The sequence below is a fragment of the Triticum urartu genome, chromosome 4 (genome assembly GCF_003073215.2).
Source record: "Triticum urartu cultivar G1812 chromosome 4, Tu2.1, whole genome shotgun sequence".
In the NCBI taxonomy this organism is placed as follows: domain Eukaryota; kingdom Viridiplantae; phylum Streptophyta; class Magnoliopsida; order Poales; family Poaceae; genus Triticum; species Triticum urartu.
The window spans coordinates 335,322,781-335,340,835 of record NC_053025.1 but is presented as its reverse complement, the minus strand read 5'-3'; the positions used below and the strand labels follow the sequence as shown (position 1 = coordinate 335,340,835).

Genomic DNA, 18,055 nt, shown 5'->3' with positions numbered 1-18,055 from the left:
AAACTTCACCAAATTTGAGAAAGAGTTCATCGATTTTGATAAAAGTTCATTGATTTTGAAAAGAGTTCATCAAATTTGAAAAAAGTTCATCGAATTTAAGATAAAGTTCATGAAATTTGAAAAAAATTCATCGAAAATCGAAAAAAGTTCATTGATTTTCATAAAAAGTTCAACGAATTTTAAATGTTCATTAAATTTGAGAAAAGTTTATCAAATTTGAAAAATAAGTTCATCAATTTGGAGAAAAGTTCATGGATTGTTGAAAAAACGTTCGTTGATTATGAAGAAAAAGTTCATGGATTTACAATCGCGCATTTCAGAAAAAGAAATAAATAGAAAAGGAAAAAAGACAGAAAAATAGAAAAAAGAAAAAGAGATGCGAACTACTAGCAAAGAACAAAAAGGACGGAAGCAGTTTCAATCCATAAGTTCACGATGGTTCTAGTGGTTAGGTCGTTACGCTGAGAACTAAGAGGTCTAGAGTTTGATTCTTTGGCTGGCGCCATTTTTGCACTTTAAAACAGACAAAAGGAAACGCTAAATAGGCCGAGCCCAGCTAAGGAGCCTGCAGGCGCCGGTTTGCAGAAATAGAAGAATCCGGCGCCTGCAGCGCTAAATAGGATTTGCCGGAGCCGAGCCCTAGGCACCAACTCACGACAACTGCCTCTCTCAGTCTCTCTCTCTTTTAGATCAAAAAAACTGCCTCTTTCTTTCCCCCTTCTCGTCGTCGTCCCCCCCCCCCACCCCCCGCAGGTAGGGTTTGCGCCGGATAGAGGAGGAAGCGTGGAGGCGGGTGAAGGCACCCATGGCGAGCGACGTGCCCATGACCCCGGAGCTCCAGCAGATGGATGGAGAGATCCAGGACATCTTCCGCGCACTCCAGTGAGTCCCCCTGTATACCTCACCCTCGAGTTACTGTCTCAGTTTTCTTTCTCGCCAAAAAGGAAGAGTTTAATGTTTCAGTTACCCCCCAATACTCCCTCCGTTTCTAAATATAAAAATACGGACAATATACAGATGTATATAGACGTATGTTAGAGTGTAGATTCACTCATTTTGCTCCGTATGTAGTCTATTTTGAAATCTCTAAGAAATCTTATATTTAGGAACGGAGGGAATACTTGCTACCTCGGAGCGGTGCTATCCGCTTATGCGTTAAGGGAAAGATGTGTTTCGGTAGTGGAACTGGAGCTCTGAATGCTGGTGCAATTGTGACCTCTTTACCTGCTTTGGTTGTCACTGCTTACAGTTACTCGCTCATGTGTTATACTGGTATAGCAAAGGAGAGAAATAAGTTAGTGTGGGGAGTTTTGTGATGGAATGATGGATGTAATTTAGTATAGGATTTGATGGCTTACTGCACAATTGTCTAGCTCATTGAACTGTCAACCTGTCTGGGAGTCGTTCATGTGAAATTTACAGCTGCTGTCATAATTTAGACTTACTGTAGAGATCATCAGTACGGGAGAAACATACTCCCTCCGCTCCATAATAACTGTTGTGGTTTTAGTTCTAACTAAAACCACGGCACTTATTATGGAACGGAGGGAGTAATAGATAAGGTATTTGAGCAGAAACCTGAAGTTCTGTACTGGTGACTTCAGCATAGTCTCCTTGCTTGTCACTTTTTACTATCGATAACTTCATTGTGAACTACTTACAGCTTGCTGGAACAATTCAGACAGGTGTGGTTACCTTGATCACATGTCAGAAGTCGGAAATACTTAATTCAGATTTTCATCACAGAGTTGCTCATTATCAATGAAGCAATGATTCAATTCACCGTTCTTATATTATCTTGATGATTAAAATGAATAGAGATAAATACCATTTTTCACATGCAAATTTTGATATATAATGGTCCAACGCATGTGCATCGGATGTTTGAACTTTGGGCAACCTGAGTACCTCTCAAGCCTTTGTTTTTTGGTGTCAATGTTACAATATAGTATTGGCCATTGAAACCTAAAAGCACAATTTCAGTAAATGTGGACGGGGCAGGGTTATCTTGATTTTTGCATTCACAAAGTCCTAATTCTAGCTAAGTTTGGTTCCAGCAAATCCATAATCGGGAATTCTTCCTTTCTAGCTTGAATTCTGAATGACATGCTGCAACTACCAGTGTGCTTATCTTATTTCAATAACTAAATGTAGCAATGTACAAGCTCTCTTGAGGTTAATCTGAGTCTCCTCAATAGTGGAATACAAACACCTATGTAAATTATCAAACTCATGTTCTAAAGCTTTATTGATTTTACTGAAATACTCAAATTAATTTACCTGCCTAGTTAAGTCGTTTATTCACGTGCCCTTTTCTGTATGTGCAGAAATGGGTTCCAAAAGATGGACAAGATTAAAGATTCTAATAGGCAAGCTAAACAATTGGAGGATCTTACAGGGAAAATGAAGGAGTGCAAGCGGTATGCCAGGCTGACAGCATTCTTCAGTCTTAAATCTGCTACTGTAAAGTCTTTCTTTTTTACTTTCATCTTGACAGTCTTACACTGGTGTTAATTTCTCATATATTCATCCTTCAGTTCTTTTATTCTTAGCTTGAAACTTTGGCAGTTAACTGGCTGTGTGGTGCAATACTATCTGATTTGTGTCATTTGATGACAATTTTCCCTTTGCTGGATACAATCATGGATGTGCCATGCTCTATGTAATGCGTAAAGTTCATATTTGTCTTTGCAGCTTGATCAAAGAGTTTGATCGTATTCTGAAAGTCGAGGAGTCAAAGAACCCTCCTGAAGTCAACAAGCAGCTAAATGACAGAAAACAGTATATGGTCAGTACATCATTTCAGTAGGCTCTTTGTTGTATGCCATTTGCACCCTTCTGTAATCAGTTCTTATTCACTATACAGATCAAAGAGTTGAACTCCTATGTCACCTTGAGGAAGACGTAAGTATACATTTTGTTTTGTGCAATAAGTTGCTGATATGCTCCACGTAATCTTAAGGAGTATTAGTATTATTTATTGAATTCCTTCGTTGTAACTGTTATGGATGCAACTTGATTGCATTGCGAGGCCCAAGGGGCATATATATATTACACAAGACTTGGGGTACAAGGAAAGGAAACATAGCCTAATAGGACTCCTAGACCTAATACTAATGCTCCTTAACAGTAACATCTGGAATTTCAAAGATAATGCTAACTAACTAAAGATCTCTTGCAGATACCAAAGTAGCCTTGGTAACAACAAGCGGGTTGAACTCTTTGATATGGGTGGTACAAGTAGTGAGCCTGCCGCAGATGACAATATTCAAATGGCATCAGGTTAAATTAACTGAGGCCTTTTAAGCTGTGTTTAGTCTCTTGCGAATAATATCGCTAAGTCTATGATTATCATATGCCTTACTGATGAGTTTTCTCTGCAATGATACCAGTAACATTCCAAAGTATAAATAAGTTACAATGGGATTAGTTGATTTCCTGACTTTTGCCAGTATAACTACAGTAGTTCTGACTTTATATTGGTATAGGCTATGTTCTTTGTTGATGAGTTGATGTGATATATGGGAGTATGGATGTGTGACATCGTGAACTCATGGTTTATTGGAGTTTCTCATAATTTCTGCTGAATATAACCACACGGAATGTCGATAAGGTATCATTTATCTGTTGTGCTCCATTTTATAAGCCAATTTTATCTTAATTTGGTTCATGTCTCCAGTGAAAAAAAATAAGCTTTTTTGCACGAGAATGGTAATCTAGACCGTTATCTTAATTGGCTCCAGATTCGGTATTATAGTGAAACAAAGATAATGCTTGAAGTAGAATATTTTCCCAAGACCAAAATGATTATCACAAGATTTTACCATTTCATATTATTTTCATCATATATAAAAAGAAGTGTCAGTTTCCAAGCCATATATTTATGTTGGTTCTTATGGAAGGACCTGGCTATGCAGCTATGACGAATCAACAACTCATTGATTCTGGAAGAAACCAAATGGATCAAACAGACGAAGCTATTGCACGTTCAAAAATGGTTGCTTTCTAAACTATATATACTCTTGAACGATTTTCTTTATGGCAATTTTAAAGTTTTTTCTTGTCTAGGTTGTTGCGCAAACTGTCGAAGTTGGATCTCAAACTGCTACAACATTAACACAGCAGGCAAGATTTTCTGGAGTTTAAACAGCAAATTTTCCCCCTTCCATGCGCGTTTCTTGTGGCGTAAATGTGTGTTTAGTAGTTGCATAGAAAAATTGTTTTTTCATACCTATTCAGTACTTCTGTATTAAAGCAGATTTTAAAAATCTGTTCTCCACTAGAAAGAGCTTGTATGTTTTTATTAAAAGAATCAGAGGTAAACATAAATGTATTTGTTATTGCATGGTACCCATCCATGATTTATATGAGAAAGCACAGCTTTTTTGGAGTGAAATATACAAAGTTTGATTGTAGCGCAAACACACCCAGTGGACATCAGAATTCTCGAATTAGGTAGACATAATGTTGTGCTGCTATTAGCTGACTGTTTTATTCAAGTCTTATATTTCATTGTAAGGGCTACCTTATGTCAATTATCTAGAGATGTTACGAAGATTCAGCATATAATTTAACTCCCTTGGTGGTATTGAATGCTTCAACATCTTGTGCCACTGCACAAGAACAATATAGATGTGCATCAGACATCCTAGATATTCCAAAACCTTATCTTATCTACTCTTAAAGTTGCCCCGTCCCCCCAAATTCACTCTGATGTAATACTACCCTACATTGCATTTAGGTTGTGATTGACTGATTCATATCTCTCACTGCATTCCAGTATCCATAACTTTTCTTGTTTTCCTCAGATAAATTTCTAGCATGCATGCACATGATATCGATTTTTGTTTTTGTTTTTGTCCAGAAACATGATAATAATTCTGACAGCACATATTATCCTATACTTTTGCAGACGGAACAAATGAAGAGAATTGGCAATGAGCTCGATTCGGTTCACTTTTCGTTGAAGAAAGCTAGCCAGCTTGTGAAAGAGATTGGCCGGCAGGTTTGTCCCACCTCTCTCTGTGTGCCCATTCGTGCTTGTGAAGTGGCACCTGTACCTGATATTTGGAAACTCTCCTTGTCGCAGGTAGCAACAGACAAATGCATCATGGGGTTGCTTGCTCTGATAGTTTTTGGCGTTATTGCAATTATCGTTGTTAAGGTAAAATTTCTGCTATTTCTGTTTGTCTATTGTATCCAGAGGACATGAAAGATTGCCAGCTCATGACCAAATGCACATGCATTCAAGTACTCCCTCTGTAAACTAATATAAGACGTTTTAGAGACTTGACACAAAACGTCCTATATTAGTTCACAGAGGGAGTATTTGTAAAGAATGAGAACATAGGGGAAAGAAGTCCCCTGTTTTATTCTTATGAAGATGAGTCCTTCAACCCGGGTCGGTGACAACTCACCTTGGAGCTGTCTACACTAGACCACGGGAGAGTTTTTGCATTCAACTACTACCTCCGTCCGGAAATACTTGTCGCTGAAATGTATGTATCTAGATGTATTTGTAGTTCTAGATACATCCATTTCTGTGACAAGTAATTTGGGGCGGAGGGAGTATTTGTTAATATAGTAATGATAATGGCTTGGCATCACTCTACTACATTAGGGAGCGAAACAAGGTTCGTTGGAACTTTTGAGCACACATAGTGATGGTGAACATTGATGCTACTATTTTTTTTGTTGCTGTTATATCTTGTTGCTCTGTTTTTCTAATCCTTATAAACCGAACTGTGAAAGATATTTATTTTTGCCATCCTTCAAGTCATTTTCTGTTAAAAAAATTGCCCACTGAGACTTTCCATAGCATCTACTGTTTTTTCCTGTGCATAAATTGGATTTGAGTCGGAAGATTTCACCATGTTTGTCCTACCAGATTGTCAACCCGCATAACAAGAACATCCCAGATATCCCAGGAATGGCTCCACCTGCTCAAAATTTTCAGACTAACAGGAGATTGTTGTCAGCAAAAGCTTTCAGAGGTCTTTGATGATTGCATGCGGTGGTTTCATACTGCAGTCCTTTTGTAACAAAGCTGCTGGCAGTGCGCCATGAGATACGTTGTAACAATTCTTCTGCTCATGTATATTATTTTCTGTTGTGTGTATATGCACTATGCAACAGAGATGAGGTCTCTTCTACGAGTATGTAGGAATACCCCCTAGCACTTTATGAAATTTCAAATGGTAGAAACATAATCAGACGTTTTAGATCAAAGTAGTGATCTAAAACGTCTTATATTCGGATTGATACTTGGTGAATTCGCTACGTGGGCAGCTGTATTTAATTGAGGCAACAAGTGTGACTAGGGCTGCCAGCTAGTTGCTTCTGTATGCAGTGCAAAAACCTCCAAGGCTTCAGCATCAGTGCACGAGAAAAGAAAACACTATAGTGGCGTTTTGGCTCTGGCGTCCAGGTGTTCTTTGTATACTGGACGTCCAGCTGCTTCTCTAGATCTGAGTCAGGAGCAATTAATGATGATATAAGCTGGCTTAGAAAATCAGGGAAAGCAATTAATGATGATGTACGGTGGCTTAGAAAATCAGGGAAAGCGGCATGTATGTACCCGTAGCAGCTCCCCTTGTGAGACCCTGTTAGGGCCGGCGACGGCAGTTTGGCTATGTCGCGATGGGCCATGGTGCAGGATTACCGTGCCGACTGTATGTCAACGACAAGGCACGGGACAAGCGTGAAGCATAGAACCGTTCCAATCTCAAGCCCAGTCCAAGGCCCAAGCGCAAGCCGCAACTCCCGTATCGGCTTGCAGGTCCAGAATGGGCCCTTGGCCTTGTAATGATATAAGTGGAGCGTCTCATCTGGTAGAGGGTAGGCGGCCGGACGGCTAGAGATCGGAAGGATAGCGTGTGTGTGTGTTTCCTCCTCTCCTCTCGATCCCCTTTCCCCATGGATTTATAGCTCGAATTCGTAATCATGGAGTAATTGAGAGATAGCCCTGACAATCTAGTATCAGAGCTGAGCCCCACGCCACCCTAAGGGCGGCTTCCCTAGGGGGTGGGGTGTCAGGAACCTGACCTTGGGCAGTGCTAGTGACTTTAGTCCCGCCTCGGATATGGGAGGAGACTAGGAGCTCCTTATAAGGGAGAGTGCCACATTCTCTTCAGGCCGGTCTTTTGGGATGTAGTGGGCTCTTTGCTTGTACTGGAGTGTCCAATGCGCACTGGAAACGTCCGAACATATGCCGATGGACTGGAAACGTCCGAACATATGCCGGAATCCACTATTCAGTCCACCAAAACAATGCAGTTGAAGGTGCAATTACAAGGTTTAAATCTAGTTTTTCTGGTGGATTCTGGCAGTTCACACTCCTTCCTGCATGCTTCCTTAGCTGGAAAGTTACAAGGGCTAACTCCAATACCTAAGGTACTAGTGAAGATTGCTAATGGAGACATTGTGCCCTGTGATTCTCAACTTTCTGAAGGTGTATGGTCTTGTGCTGGCCATAAATTTACAAGTTCCTTTAAGATTTTTCCTCTAGGAAGTTATGATGGCATTGTGGGTATGGACTGGCTCTCTGCTCATAGCCCTATGTTGGTGGACTGGGAACAGCACTGGCTATCATTTGTTTACCAAGGGTCAGAAATAACACTGTTGGGTGCTGCCTCAGCGTTGCCTGAAATCACAGTGGTAGAAATCTGCTCCCTATTGTCAACTCCTAATTTGCCCATACCTATTGAAGTGCAACTGATCCTTGATGAGTACAAGCATGTGTTCGAGCCACCTACTGGCCTGCCTCCCAGACGTCCATATGATCACACAATTCCTCTGTTGCCGGGTGCTACTCCAGTGTCAATGAGACCCTACAGGTTGCCACCATTACTAAAAACAGAGCTCGAGAAGCAAATCAAGGAGATGCTTGCTAGTGGTGTTATCCGTCTGAGTAACAGCCCCTTTTCATCTCCACTTCTTATGGTCAAGAAGAAAGATGCTTCCTGGCGCCATGTGATTGATTATCGCCACCTAAATGCAATGACACAGAAGGGCAAATTTCCAATACCTGTTATTGATGAACTTTTAGATGAACTTGCGGGTGCCAGTTGGTTTACTAAACTTGATCTCCGTTCTGGTTACCATCAGATTCGCCTAGCTCCTGGTGAGGAGTACAAGACAGTGTTCCAAACTCATCTGGGGCACTATGAGTTCACAGTTCTCTCGTATGGTTTGACTGGCGGGCCCAACACCTTTCAGTTTGGGATGAACCACATTCTGGAGCCTGGCAATCGCAAATACGTAGTGGTCTTCTTCGATGATATACTTGTGTTCAGCTCCTCGTTCGAAGATCATTTGAGTCACCTTCGTCTGGTGCTAAAAATGCTCTCTGAACATCAGTGGCGTGTTAAGCTGTCAAAGTGTGCTTTCGTGCAACGTCAGGTGGGTTACTTGGGGCATATCATAAGTGAGGCAGGGGTTTCCACTGACCCAGAAAAGATTTCCGCCATACAAACTTGGCCTACTCCTTCCAATGTCAAGGAGGTCCGTGGATTCCTAGGTTTGGCAGGTTATTACAGGAAGTTCATTCGTAACTATGGAATTACCTGTCGCTCTTTGACTGCTCTGCTTAAGAAGGGAGTGATCTTTTGCTGGTCTGATATTGAGGAACGAGCATTTCAATCTCTAAAACAAGCTCTTGCATCTGCCCCAGTGTTGGCTCTTCCAAACTTCAACAAAACTTTTGTTATTGCAACTGATGCCTATGACGTGGGAGTAGGTGCTGTTCTAATGCAGGACGGTCACCCGATAGCCTATGTCAGTAAGGCTCTGGATCCACGCAACCGATCATTATCCGTGTATGAAAAAGAATTCTTGGCAATACTGCTTGCGGTGGAACATTGGCGTCAGTACTTGTCGATGAATGAGTTCATCATCCAAACTGATCAACGAAGTTTGACTAGCCTGTCAGATCAACGTCTGCACACCGACTGGCAGCAGAAAGCTCTCACAAAATTAATGGGCCTTCGTTACCACATTCAGTACAAGAAGGGGACTAAAAACAGCGCAGCCGATGCTCTTTCCCGCCGTCCTCATGATTCGATGGAACTACAAGAGATATCTACTGTTCAACCAACTTGGTTTACTGATATTGCTGCCAGCTATAGTGGTGATCAGTTCTCCGAGAAGCTCCTGTAGAAACTGGCTGCCGCTCCTTCGCCTGACAGTAAATTCTCTCTGAAAAACGGATTATTAAGTACTGATGGTTGCCTCTGGGTGGGTGCAGATGCTGCGTTGCACACTAAGATCATTCAAGCTTTCCATGACTCTCCCTTAGGTGGACATTCAGGGTTTCCGGTTACATATCGGCGCATTCGCCAACTCTTTTCGTTGGGCTCGCATGAAATTGCTTGTCAAAAATTACGTGCAACATTGCACCGTCTGTCAGCAAGCTAAAACGGAAAGGGTTCCTTATCCTGGTCTTCTGCAACCATTACCAATTCCAGATTTGCCATGGGAAATGGTCACTATGGACTTCATAGAAGGGATTCCATCTTCTGGTCGTTTCAATTGTATATTGGTGGTCATCGACAAGCTGTCAAAATATGGCCACTTCATTCCACTACAACATCCATTTACAGCGCCCATTGTGGCAGAAGCCTTTCTGAATTCTGTCTACAAATTGCATGGTACGCCCCTGTCAATCGTTTCTGACCGTGATCGTATCTTCACTAGTCTGTTATGGAAGGAATTATTTCAGCGCACACAAGGAACACAATTACGCATGAGCACAGCTCACCACCCCAGTCTGATGGACAAACCGAGCGAGTGAATCAGCAGGTGGAGTGCTATTTGCGTTGTTTTGTCAGCGGTCACCCTTCCAGATGGGCCAAATGGTTGCCATTGTGTGAATACTGGTATAACACGAACTGGCACTCAGCAACATCAAAAACTCCATTTGAGATCATATATGGGCATCAACCACGCCACTTTGGTTTTGCACCTGATTGTATAGTGGCTTCTCCTGACCTGGCCCTTTGGCTTGACCAGCGATAGGTGGTTCTTGAATCAGTTAAACAACAACTGCTGCGGGCTCAACAAAGGATGAAAGTGCAGGCTGACAAGCATAGAACAGAGAGGTCGTTCGAGGTCGGTGATCGAGTCTTTCTCAAGCTTCAACCCTACCTTCAGTCATCAGTTGCACCCCGCACCAATCACAAGCTGGCTTATAAGTTCTTTGGACCATATTCCATACTGGAGAAGGTGGGCGAGGTAGCCTATAAATTGGATCTCCCTGACTCAAGCAAGGTACATCCCGTTTTCCATGTTTCTCTCCTTCGTCGATTTCTCAAGCCTGAGAATCAAGTTCTGGCGCGACTCCCTTCTCCTGATGATGCCTTGCAAGTTCCTGAGAAAGTTCTCCAGCAACGTGTGATTACCCGAGGAGGCAAGAAGGTGCTGCAAGCATTGATACAGTGGTCTGGTGATTTGGTTGATGGTGCTGTATGGGAAGACCTGGACGAACTCAAACAAAGATTCCCTCGTGCAGCGGCTTGGGGGCAAGCCGTATCTCAACCAGGGGGGATTGTCAACGACAAGCCACGGGACAAGCGCGAAGCAGAGAACCGTTCCAATCTCAAGCCCAATCCAAGGCCCAAGCGCAAGATGCAACTCCCGTATCGGCTTGCAGGCCCAGAATGGGCCCTTGGCCTTGTAACGATATAAGTGGAGCGTCTCATCTGGTAGAGGGCAGGCGGCCGGACGGCTAGAGACTGGAAGGATAGCGTGTGTGTGTGTTCCCCTCCTCTCCTCTCGATCCCCTTTCCCCATGGATTTGTAGCTCGAATTCGTAATCATGGAGTAATTGAGAGATAGCCCTGACACTGTACCATGGTACGTACATATCTTTTCGTGGTCCCCGTTTGTAGTACAAATGAAGTGAATGCGGATTGATACTTGTTTTGCCCTATTTTTGTTTTGGAGATTGTTGTCGGAAACTAGAGACTGACTCGTTTGTAAGTGTACACAGAGAGAAATAGTCTCAACGTATCAAGAAGAATTCACCAAGCAAAGTCGTCAGCAACCAAGAGTAATTGTGGTTCGTAATTGTGGTTCATGAAGAACCCCGTCAAAAGATCAGAGATCACTGATAAACATCTACACGGAGTGAAATCGACTGAAGTGATCAACTTCAGGTTAGAATAGGACGAGAGAGGTTTGCTCCCGTGTTCAATCACAAGTCTCTTCAACCACACGTAGCTCTTTTGCAAAAGAGTGAACTGGTCCATCAAATCATCTGTCGGCATCAAGCACCACTGGTTCACTTACTCTATTACAATACTCTCAATAGTTCATCTTTAGTGCTATGTGACTCGATAGATATCTCTGATCTTATTGTCTTCAAGTTTGTAGTGCGCTCTATTGCTAGTTGTCTGAGTTTTTTTTAACTCTTTTCATTTGTAGTTATCCTTTTATGTCGTTCCATTCTGTGCCACTATTATCATTGCTAAAGTTGTGTGCTATAATACCCGAAAGATAATCATCTCCGCTGTATTGATTGGTTTAGATTCGAAGTTTCGAAAGAAACTTTGAATCTCCCATTAATTCCTTCCTTTGGTGATCCGGAAATGGGGCAGAAAAGATTCTCGCCTTTTTCCCCAGAGGCGACCCTTAGTTACCGAATCCATGGGAGGAAGGCCCCCTTGAAGCCAAGGTCTTAAGCAAGCTTTTGTTAAAGAAAAAATCCATCTTTTGGTCGGATCAAAATCAAACAATTGAAGGAGAACACTTATAATAAAAATAGGTATGTGTATGAGGTCTTAATGCTTACAACCATATATTTGTGTTAAGATCAAATATGATCTTAATTTGTGCGACGGAAGTCACCCATTGAGATGTGCTTGTTACGAACCAAAGTGGGGGATGTATCCAAAATACTTGACCGACACACGTCCTACATCAGGAGCCAATTGTCCAATTGAAGGCCCCATCCGTCAATTGAAGGCCCCATCCGTCTCATGGGGTTGCCCAATAATTAAGATTGCAATAATCAGATAAGAGTTTTGGGCGTTTAATGACAACACCTCTTGAATCCCCAGAGATAGGATCGGTGTTGCCATACTAAACCTTTCAGTCACTGGTGTTTAGAATAACACGTCATGGTCTCCTTGCCCTTAGCCTCTCCGTGGCTCGCTTTCTATGATCCTGGGTATCTACAGGGATGAAGAACTCATACGAGGCTCGATACGTCTCCAACGTATCTATACTTTTTGATTGTTCCATGCTATTATAGTATCAATCTTGGATGTTTATTATGCAAAAATATGTAATATTTCCCTAAGAATAAAACACGGATTGACTTTGTCGGGTTCACCGTCGCGTACTTTTTGTCAAAAAAACCCTGACATTTTTTAAAATCAACCCGCAATACATGTCTCCTTCCATGATGCGCTCATGGGTTGCTGGACTTCGAACGCAAGACTCCTCGTTCCAAGAGCTAGACATAAACCATCAGGACTCTCATCTGACTCATGCCTGTGTAGGAATCTTTACCTAATAATCTATATGCATACTGACCAGGTCTCTCTTACGTGGAGTCAAACTCTGAATCCCCTCTTGCCTTGCCTAGCCTATCCATAAATAAGCTGTGGAGAAGCACCAGACCAAGCCGTCGGATGAGACGAGGACGATCCCAAGGAAGTCATCTGGGTACATGACCTCGCCGAGGCCGACGGCAACAACGGCCAAAGCCAAGCCAACGAGGCCCATGTCGTCGGGATACCTTTTCCTCCACTGCGCCCGTACCACAGGCACCATCATCAGCGTCCACGCGCGCCTTCTGTTGCTCTATTGCCGATCGTTTGTAGGAGATAATTTCAGTTCCGGCGGCGCCGCGGTCGAGTCCACGAAATGTCGCTAGAGCGTAGCCGGTGGCGAATGGTACTCGCATAGCTTCTTCCCCACTTTCTTCCTTGATCACCACGCCTTGTCGCAATACCACAGGCGTCGACCATCGCCACCGGACACACAAGTCACGCTCGACTGTGTTGCTTCAGCCAGGCCTCAACATCTGAAACCGACCCCTGTTGTCTGATGAAACACGAACACATGCCGATTCCTCCTCCGTGCGTACAGGCCAGCAACACGCCGTCGAAGGGTAGCGCTATATGTGTTGATCTTGGGGAGGAGCAAGCTCTCCTCAAATTTCTCTGGATCACAACTGGGATTTCTCTGAAGAGGGCATTGTGCCATCACCAGGCCGCACTCTGCAGCGCTAGGACATGACAACGCGGCGGCGCCTACTAGATCTACGGGAACATATCCCCCCACACTCTGCCTTGATTCCAATCTGACAACCCTACCTCCTTGTCGTGTCATCCACTACACCAAGACCGGCTGGGTTTGGTGGTGAGTGTCAAGTGTAGTGTGTAGCCCCCTAATGGTCACAAGTGTGTCGTCAGCCGCTTCCTCGGCCTCCTCCTCCCTGTTCCGCAACAAGGGTGCAGAGAAGCGGCATGACGTTCTCCTCCGTTCTACCATGCCCTGCCTCTGGGCTTGAAACACCGGCATCAAGTTTTTGTGTTCTCTGATGATTAATTAGATTGTAATTGCCATTGCCGGCTATGGCCGACGTAGTGGAAACAACCTCTGCTTATATGCATACTCCATGGTAAGCTCAAGTATTGTTTCTCTTACATATTACTCCATACTGTATATTGCTAATCTCCCTCTTCCCTTCTGTGAGTTCATCACTTCATCTCGTAGAAAATGTTCTTTATTAGAACATCAGGTCACAATGGTTTATTATTTGATGGCCATTTTCATGTGGGGAATAAACTGACATCAAAGTTACAGGTTTGTTCAGTACACCTGCCAATCACATGTTTGTTAAAATGCCTACCTATACTGACATCAAAGTTACAGGTTTGTTCAGTACACCTGCCATTTTCGGAAAATATTAAAATAATTTGTATTTTGAACTCCAGGTCAATAGAAGTCCCAGCGGGAACTTAAGTTAACATATGCACATGGTTAATCTGCCCATCTCATACAGAAGGCTTACATACCTGCATTCCCTGTAGCTTTACTGTTTAAGACAAGCAGATCAATTCACACTCAATCTTGAGTTGTCCACATGATCATTTAGTCCACTATCGAGATCACACATGCCATCATTTTTTATTGTTAATGATATTTCGACAATATGATTTCAAGAGGCCTCATCTGAAAGCAATAAGCTATTTTTTTCGGGGAGCAATAAGCTATTTCTTAGTGAACAACAACCCCTTGCTACTACTTGCACAGTAAGTGGAAAAGCAACAACTAAATATTGGTGGAGTCAGACCCGACTAGGGCCTGCATTAAAGCACAACATATGCCATTAACTAAAGCAGTTATTTTCTTGTACGTGCTACGGACTTATCACATTTCGTTAACATTTAGCTGTAGTTTCTCCATCTCTAGATAAAGTTGGTGCATATAACTTTTTTCCAAAATATAGATGAGTGCATTTTATCTACTCTGTTTGAAGGTCCAATGTTTTAGCTGTATTTTGTCACATGTCGTGTTTCATTTGTGTCAATTATCTAGCAACCATCATAGTGTAATGGCCCGTGGGCACCGTCAAGCCCTCAACTATTTAGTACATCGGTTTTTCATTCAAATGGTTTAGATAATTCTTTAAATTCCACCACTGGACTGCAAGGTGTTGTCAATAACTTATTTGTCCTTGCACACTATTCCTTCTTGGTTTGGCTGAACTTTCACATGTTTATATTTGGTTTGGGTGTCGTACCCTTAAAGTGAGATATAGAGAGCTGGAGAGCAGCAGTCACACACATGAATTTAACCTTCATGTGATATCAAGCTTTAGATCCTCCTCCTTATCAAGAAAAATTCATAAATTAAACATTCTCTTTCAAAGGTCTTGTGAACTGAATTCCCTTTGTTGTGCTTCGCTCTATTAGACAACCTATTTATGCATGTTGAGTGCTTGATCATGTTTATAGATGACAGAGAAGGTTCCTAGAATGATACAATTGTTGTATTTCTGTTCACTCACTCTGCTTGATCATGTTACTGATTATTTATTGTTCGCCCGTTGCAACGCACGGGCATGTTTGCTATAGCAACACATAGACATATTTGAGAAAGACTATTGCTCCACGGAGAAGAATGTGTGGTGAATTTTCCTTTGCAAAATTATTTTTGGTGATAAGGATTTCTTTTCTCCCGTTGCAACGCATGGGCCCTTTTGCTAGTTATATATATATATATATATATCATTTTTGGGACTACCCAATTATCCTAGGGCCCAGTGCCAATTGTTGTATTTTTTCTTGTTTTGGCTTTTCAGAAAAATGGAGTTCAAACACTACGAAAATTTTTGACATTTTTTTCTAGATCAAAAGGGACCCTAGAAGCTTCAGGAGAAGACCTGAAGAGTCACCAGGGAGCGTCAAGTCTGCCAGGCGCGCCCTAGACTTGTTGGCCCCTCGTGGCACCTATTGACCTAATTCCAGCTCTATAAATTCCCAAATATTCCCAATACATCGGGGAGCCACCCAAAATACTTTTTCTGCCGCTGCAAGTTTTTGTTCTTTGGAGATCCCATCTGGAGACCTTTTTCGACACTCTGTCGGAGGGGGAGTCGATCATGGAGGGCCTCTATATCAACCTTGCTGCCATTCCGATGATGTGTGAGTAGTTTACCACAGACCTATCGGTCCATAGCTAGTAGCTAGATGACTTCGTATCTCCCTTTGATCTTAAATACAATGTTCTCCTCGATATTCTTGGAGATCTATTCGATGTAATCCTTTTTTATGGTGTGTTTGTTGGGATCCGGTGAATTGTTGGTTTATGATCAGATTATTCATGAATATTATCTGAGTCTTCTCTGAACTCTTTTATGCATGATTGTTATAGTTTTGTATTTCTTTCCGATCCATTCGTTTGGTTTGGCCAACTAGGTTGATTTATCTTGCAATGGGAGACATGCTTTGTGATGGTCTCGATCTTGCTTTGCTCAATCCCAGTGACAGAAAGGGACATGACATGCATTTGTATCATTGCCATTAAGGATAAAAAGATGGTGTTTATTCATATTAATTGGGTTTACTTTGTCTACATCATGTCATCTTGCTTAAGGTGTTACTAGTTCTTTATGAACTTAATACTCTAGATGCATGCTGGATAGCTGTCGATGTGAGGAGTAATAGTAGTAGATGCAGGAAGGAGCCGGTCTACTTGTTTCGGACGTGATGCCTATATACATGATAATTGCCTTGAATATCGTCATAACTATGCGATTTTCTATCAATTGCCCAACAGTAATTTGTTTACCCACCTTATGCTATGCTCAAGAAAGAAGTCTCTAGTGAAAACTATGGCCCCCGGGTCTATCCTTATCATATATTAAAATCCAAAAATATCTTGTTGTAATTTACCTTTTTTAGTTTTATTTTGTGTTTTTGTTTATCTATCTATCACTACGAGGTTTGATCCTTGCAATTAACCGCCAAGGGATTGACAACCCCTTGTTTGCGTTGGGTGCAAGTATTTGTTATTTTGTGTGTAGGTGCTGTTCACGAGGTCTTGCGTGGTTCTCCTACTGAATTGACGACCTTGGTTCTTAACTGTGAGGAATAGTTATCTCTACTATACTGCGTCTTCATCTCCTCTTCGGGGAAATCCCAACACAGCTCACAAGTAGCAAGACTCTTGCCTCAACCCATACCTTAGCGAACTACTCACACACGGAGACCAGGTCACATGAAGAACGCAACATGAAGGTAGATTGATTGATAATATGTCTTACAATGGATGCCGTGTGTGATACATGATTACAAGTATGATCTAGTGGAGGAAGACCTACAGTGAAGATGGAGATGGTGGCTATGGAGATGGGAAATGGCGACGACTAGGGTCGATGAAGATGGGATGAAGATAACTCTGTTTTGGCTTCGCACACGGTTGTTCTATTGACATTGCGGCCTCGGCCCCTTTATAAATGTTGTTCAGGTGGACGAGGAGCAACGGTTTCCATGCCATATGACCGCCCATGCGAGCGGTCACGGTCGCATGAAAGCCGTCTTCTGCTCTGGAATTGCTCGCACACCTCCTCGTGATTTATTTTAGGGCCAATTCCAGTTCTGCCCCTAACTCGAACCCACTACTCAGTTTTGCCCCTAATTTTCAGGTATGCTCAGTTTTGCCCCTCCGCCGTTAATGTCACTTATAGAAATGCCCTTTTGCGCCATTACCGTCCGGTCAAAGTACTTTGACCATCCAGAAAAAAATAGCAAAAATAATAAAAAAATATGAAATTTGGTGGGATCGAAGATAGTCATGTCCGCAAGGCGCGTGCACATTTTTGTGTTGATTGGACACTCCGGGAGCTCGTGGCAAAGGAAAACAAAAATAATTTATGCCTATGAACAGTAAATTCAAAAAAAATAGCAAAAAAGTTCAAAAAAATTTGAATTTATTTGGCGTCAAAGAGGCTTGAGTGCACAAAGTGCTTGCAAGTTTTGGTGATCAAATGACGTACGGGGCACTCTAGAGAAAAAAAACAAAATAGTGCATTTTTTCAAAGTTTTTTTGAGCTAAAATTTGTTTTTTTCTCCACGAGCTCCTACAATGTCCAAACACAACAAAAACGTGCACACATCTTGCGCACCTGAATATCTTGAGTCCCACGAAATTTCATATTTTTTGATTTTTTTTCTATTTTTTTTGAATTTACTGCTCGCATGCGTACAAAATTTATGTTTTCCTTTGACACGAGCTCCCGGAGTGTCCGAACGGCATGAAAATGTGCACGTGCCTTGCGGACATGACTATCTTCGATCCCACCAAATTTCATATTTTTTTGATTTTTTTGCTATTTTTTCAGGACGGTCAAAGACCTTTGACCGGACGGTAACGACAGAGAAGGGCATTTCTATAAGTGAAACTAACGGCGGAGGGGCAAAACTGAGCATACCTAAAAATTAGGGGCAAAACTGAGTAGTGGGTTTGAGTTAAGGGCATAGATGTAAATGTCCCTTTATTTTACCTCCTCCTTTACTCCTTTCCACGTTCTCACTTGATTTCA

The 18,055-nt window shown here is 42.2% G+C and overlaps 1 protein-coding gene across 1 annotated transcript; it reads left to right on the top strand.

Moving 5' to 3' along the window:
• Positions 1-670: 670 nt before the first annotated feature.
• LOC125551608 (novel plant SNARE 13-like) lies at positions 671-6,261 on the top strand. The gene is made up of 10 exons (XM_048714874.1): positions 671-882; positions 2,328-2,420; positions 2,695-2,788; positions 2,867-2,904; positions 3,182-3,282; positions 3,918-3,997; positions 4,069-4,125; positions 4,913-5,005; positions 5,090-5,164; positions 5,888-6,261. Exons 1-10 carry the CDS (start codon positions 806-808, stop codon positions 5,999-6,001), a joined length of 822 nt encoding a protein of 273 aa, XP_048570831.1. The 5' UTR covers positions 671-805; the 3' UTR covers positions 6,002-6,261.
• Positions 6,262-18,055: the final 11,794 nt, after the last annotated feature.

What these genes read in the sequence shown, in the direction of transcription:
- LOC125551608 (XM_048714874.1), top strand. Translation starts at nt 806, where the DNA reads ATGGCGAGCGACGTGCCCATGACCCCGGAGCTCCAGCAGATGGATGGA. An exon ending in GACATCTTCCGCGCACTCCA is followed by an intron (nt 883 to 2,327) that starts GTGAGTCCCCCT and finishes CTGTATGTGCAG; the next exon opens with AAATGGGTTCCAAAAGATGG. An exon ending in TATGTCACCTTGAGGAAGAC is followed by an intron (nt 2,905 to 3,181) that starts GTAAGTATACAT and finishes GATCTCTTGCAG; the next exon opens with ATACCAAAGTAGCCTTGGTA.